Source organism: Helobdella robusta (assembly GCF_000326865.2).
Source record: "Helobdella robusta unplaced genomic scaffold HELROscaffold_101, whole genome shotgun sequence".
NCBI classification, from domain to species: Eukaryota; Metazoa; Annelida; class Clitellata; order Rhynchobdellida; family Glossiphoniidae; genus Helobdella; species Helobdella robusta.
Window position 1 is genome coordinate 194,663 of NW_008703577.1, and position 5,997 is coordinate 200,659.

The 5,997-nt window shown below is 31.8% G+C and overlaps 2 protein-coding genes across 2 annotated transcripts in view; one reads left to right on the plus strand and one right to left on the minus strand.

Annotated features, from left to right (window-relative positions):
* Positions 1–147: 147 nt before the first annotated feature.
* On the minus strand, positions 148–4,182 carry HELRODRAFT_183204 (hypothetical protein; the record flags this gene model as incomplete). Its single annotated transcript, XM_009012238.1, has 4 exons — positions 148–229; positions 1,553–1,650; positions 3,081–3,152; positions 4,090–4,182. The coding sequence occupies 4 exons, from the start codon at positions 4,180–4,182 to the stop codon at positions 148–150; spliced, it is 345 nt and encodes a 114-aa protein (XP_009010486.1).
* A 1,131-nt stretch (positions 4,183–5,313) lies between these two features.
* HELRODRAFT_183205 (hypothetical protein) overlaps positions 5,314–5,997 on the plus strand; it is a gene marked incomplete at both ends in the record, with an annotated part of 3,971 nt that continues 3,287 nt past the window's right edge. Inside the window, one exon of the mRNA XM_009012239.1 lies at positions 5,314–5,924. Coding sequence (XP_009010487.1) covers positions 5,314–5,924 — 611 coding nt within the window. The remainder of the gene's footprint in view (positions 5,925–5,997) is intronic.

Consider the following 5,997-nt stretch of genomic DNA (forward strand, 5'->3'; position numbering starts at 1 on the left):
CTCTTTTTAAAAATAAACTGAAAAATTTTTTAATTACGAAAAGTTCTTTTTTTCAAGGATAATAATGTATATGTATATATATGTATATAAGTGTGTACATATTTCATTAACATTGATACATTTTCTCCTATTGACAATTTTATTTTATCATTGAGAAGCAATTTTGAGCTGCACGGTGGCCGAGCCCACAAGAATTAATTTTCTTTTTTTGGTCTCCGAATCATTCATGCTTTTGTTTTGTTTGATTGAATAAAAGTGATTTGATTTGATTGATTTGATACATACATACATACATACATACATACATACATACATACATACATACATACATACATACATACATACATACATACATACATACATACATACATACATACATACATACATACATACATACATACATACATACATACATACATACATACATACATACATACATACATACATAAATACATACATACATACATATATACATACATACATCCATGCATCTTTGTATGTTTGTACCTATAACAGAGCGCACGCACTGATGTTAAGCAAGTAATTTCAAAAATAAAGTGTCTTCCACAAAAGGCAATTTTCGCTGATTCAACCTAATTATTTGGCTATCTAAAAAAAAATAATTTAAAAATTTTTAGTTTTTCTCAATTGATTGTATCTTAAAAAGGTTATAATATGTATTAATAATTAAATAAATCTAAAATAGTAAAACAAATTTATATGTAATAAGACGAATAATTAATTAATTAATTTAATTAACAAAATTATTAATATTTACATGAATAAATGAACCCAAATTTACTTTCTGATAACAACATTAAAAATTGTCCAATCGATGAAGCATTAAGGTTAGGCTTGAATAAAATTTCAACCATTGTCTCTATCACAACAGCAACTTCAACGACTACTGCTACTACTGCTGCTACTGCTGCTACTTCTGCTACTGCTGCTATGTTTTTTTTTACTACTACTTTTATATTACTCATATTACTACAATTATTTCAACTTTATAACAACGATACAACATCCACTACTACTATTACTATTAACCTTTATACTAATACTACTAACTTACGTTGTAGCTGGTTACAACTGCTGCTGCTACTACTACAACTACCATTTTTTACTACAACTGATGTTTTTACTACAACTTCTACTGCTACTACTACTAATGCTGCTGCTACTACTACTACTAATACTAATACTACTACTACTACTACTACTTCTACTACTAGTAGTACTACTACTACTACTACTACTACTACTACTACATTAAATTAATAATATCAATAATAATAATAATTAACAAATAACTAATCATAACAATTATATTATCCCAAATCATCATATTCATCATCACCAACATTGCCATCACAATTATCTCAAAAAACAAAGACAACAGAAACTACGGCAATCAAAACAAAGACAACGAAATCAAAGACAACAAAAACAAAAAAAAGATGACAATTTCGCTAAAACGTACCATTATTATAATCACGAACAAAAATGGCGAAGCATCAATCTTAGATGAAAACACTATCAAAAAACTAACGGTGAAAACATCAAGGGCGGGTAGATAGTGTAACGGTTAAGACGCCTGTTGGTTATTGTTGTCGCACTTACTGGCTTCGACTGCAAACGATTCCACTTCTATCACATGCAATGTATTTGATGCATAAACTCACACGTATTCGCACATGCATAGTGTGTGTATGTGTGTGCGTGTGCGCGCGCGCGTGTGTGTGTTAGATAAATTACATTCATTAATTAGCACAATAAACTGTAACTTCTATAACAAATTTAACAATAATAATAAGAGCTCACACATTGAAAACGTCTCAAAAAACATCATCAATAAAAGCACTATCATCATGATCATCAACATCATGATCATCACCGTTAAAACACAATCATTACCAGCGGCAGCAGTAGCCACAGCAGCAGCTTCTGTCGCGACAACTAATTCAACAGCGCCGTATGTAATAAATCTCAATTTGCGAGTAGAAAAAAATGTTTTACGTGTAAAAAAAAGTCTTATAAAAAATTTTTCATCTGAATTCAAACTCTTGAAATATATAAAGTTACATGTTTTATAAATATCATTTTCATTATCATTAATATCGCCATCGTTAGCATCTCATTTTCATCATGTTAATAATGATGAGTAAAAATTATCATCATCATCATCGTCGTCGTCATCATCATCATCTCCATCATCATCTCAACATCATCGACCTAGAAAATCATTAATCTACAGACATGCATGGATCAACAACATCATCATCCACGTCTCCATTAACATCATCGTCGTCATCATCACCATCTTCATTTTCTTTATCATCATCCTCATCATTATCATCACCATAACCATCTTCATCACTATAATCATCTTCATCACCATAACCATCTTCATCGTATTAGTCGTCATCGTCAACAACATTACCGTCATCTTCATCATCATCACCCTAATTTCCACTATCTTTATCACTATCATTATCATCTTCATCTTTACCATCATCGTCGTCGTCATCTTCGAAAAGAAACCAACGACCTAGATAAATGTCATTAATCAACAGATATGCCTGTATCAAACACTTCACCATATCGCTTGCAACTCAGAAAAACGAGCCCATGAAATTTTGAAACGAACGGTAAAATGGTGGTTTTTAAAAATGAAACCATCGACCTTCAGCAGTATTTTACTCAATATTATCATTCATCCGCCACATATTCACACACACACACACACATTTATACTTACACACAGACAATCTATTATGTTTGAATCAACAAAGTTTCTTTCAAACTTTCGGATAAAACAAATTTCATTCTGTGATGAAAAAAAAACAGAAAATAATAAAAGCTTGACCAGGATAAAATTTGAAAAATCTATCAAACCCTGCAACCCAAAAAAATAAAATAAAAATAATATTTATAAAATAATATTAATTAAATAATATGATGTCCGCTGTCATGTAAAACCTTTTACTAGTAAAAATAGTTTCAAGATTAGTTGCTTTCGAACACGGTCAACCATGTTCCGTCAGTCATTTTTACCATCATACTCTAATAACTCTAACTAGGTGACAGAAGTGTGCAGGCTTCTCTGCCCAAGGTATGGAATGATCTTCCAACAAGATTGAAGCAAATGGCTCCAGAGAAAGGTTTCAAAAGAGAGTTAAAAAGTTATTTCTCAACAAAGCGTTTAATCACAGTACAATCTTCTGAGGAATGTCAATAGAGTAAATAACATTTTAATAATTATAATAATAATAATAATAATAATAATCTAGCTACTTATGTAATGTTTTACTTCATCACCGTTGCTACTTAGGCTAACGTACGTTAAACTTGTGATGTAGACAGCAACCGTGTTGAATTGAAATCGTTAATTGGAGTATCAAATGCAGAGTAAGTCAGTTTTAAACTTTGTTGATCGGGGAATGCGAATTTTTTCAAGTTAGGATTACTACTACTACTACTTCTACTACTACTACCACTATTACTACTACTACTATTACTATTACAACAACTACTACTACAGCAACTACTACTACCACTGCTACTGCTACTACTACTACTACTATTTACTACTACTACTACTACAACCCCACTACTACTACTACTACTACTACTACTGCTACTACTACTACTACTTTTTACTACTACTACTACTACAACTATTACTACCACTGCTACTACTATTACTACTACTTCTGATTATACTACTAAAATATTAATGAATAATAATAATTATTATATTATTATTATAGTATTAGTAACTGTAATATATGTAAAAAAAAATTGATAATAATTTTCTCACGTGTTGCTATGCTTAAAATGTCATCTTCTTGGCAGCATGTTGTTGTGTAATTTTCAACCTATGAAAAAATGGAAGGAGAAAAGATTTTGTCGAAAAATTATAACAAAATTGACGTTAACAGTAATAACTGAAATAAAAATAATTATGGTTATAATAATTAAAATAAATAATAATAAAAATGTTTTTTACAAGTCGTCATCTTACTGGCTGTTAGTAACTTTATCATGGTCATCTTTTCTTATCATTTCAGTCATCATCGTCCTAACCTTTACCTCTGTCACCTTCTTCTTTATCCTCAATATCAGCCGCTGCAACGACAGCAGCGATAGCAGCAGCTTCTTCGGCATAGTCTTCGCCATCGTCATCACAATGATGAAATCGTCATCCTCTCCAGCACGTTATAATCATCGTTGTCTCATTCATGTCGTTGTCATCACCATCATCATCTCTTCTCTTGTTCTCTTCATCTTCATCTTGTTCTCTTCATCTTCATCATCTTCATTATCATCATCTTCGTCATCATCATCATCATCATCATCATCCTCTCCATTTAACGATGGCGATGATGAAGATGAGGATGGCAAAGATGACACTCTGCTGTTACTGCTTTAGCTGCTGTCGCCGCAGATGATGATGATGATGATGGTGATGATGATGATGATGATGATGATGATGATGATGATGATGATGGTGATGATGATGATGATGATGATGATGATGATGATGATGATGATGAAAAAGAGGATGATGATGATCACAATGATGAAGATGATGATGATGGAGAGGACGATCTAAAAATAAAAACATTTAATATCTGAAACCACTTCTACTTGAATGAGGCTTCATTTTAGAAACCGTCCTTCAGAAATTCGATATACATGCATGAAATTAAACCAAAATTAAAATTAATAAATTATCAAGAATAAATTAATAAATAAATGAAATATAGATAAAAATAAAAAATTTATTAATCATTTTTATATCAGAAAAAACACTTGAACCAAAATTAAACTTTAACACATGACAACTACCAGTGGCATAACATCATTAACGAATACATTAACTAAGAGACATCAGAGATAAAAAAAATTAAGCCAAACTAAAAACATTAATAAACAATGACACTGAAAATAAAATCTCAACTCTTACTTTTTTTTGAGGCAGTAACTTCTTTGCCTACAGCTAAAACGCCAATTCAAGACAAGATAATAAACATTGCTTAACTGAAAGTTTCAATTAAAACAACAGCAACAAAAACAGCAGCAACAACAACAACAAAAACAACAACGACAACAACGGTACCAACAACAACAAAAACAACAACAACAACGACAAAAACACCAACAACAACAACAACAACGACAAAAACACCAACAACAACAACAGCAACAATAATAAAGATCTAGTGGTATAAAAAAAATCGAACTTACTCCATAAAGAACAACTGAAGCAATTACATTGGGCCAGAAATAAACAAGACGACGTCAGAGATGGCCAAACCGATAACTGAAACAATTGCCGAAATCACATCAGGAGTCAGTGACGTCATCTACAAAAGTGACAATGACGTCATTAAAAATTACAATTATGACGTCATTAGCAACAATGATGACATTACGGCGGATGAGAAAGGCGAGTCAATCAACTATAGCATTAAAAATGAGTTTATCAACAACAAGCGTTTAGTCAGAGACAACCACATACTGAAAAATGAGTTTATTTATAGCAGCGATGATGCAACAAACAACTACAACAAAAATGACGTCATCATCGGCAACAAGACGAGCGAAATCATCATTACGGCCAGCAACAACAACAAAACCGACGACATCATCAACAATATCGTCATAAACAACACAAACTACGGCCACAACAACAACAACAACAACGCAGGCATAATCAACAGTCTAACAATCAACAACAACAACAAAATCATCAACAACAACATCTTTGAGGACAGCGATTACAACAACGTTAATGTCGTGTTAAACAACATCAACAACATCTTTTTAAAAAACAACAACAGCTTCCTAAACAACATAAACGACAACGACAACGAAATGGGCAACTACAACAACCTATCCATATCAACATTCTTAACGTACCACCAAACAACAACACCACAGCAAGCAGGTAAAACATTTCAAAACATCACTTTCCTTCCGCCCATCACT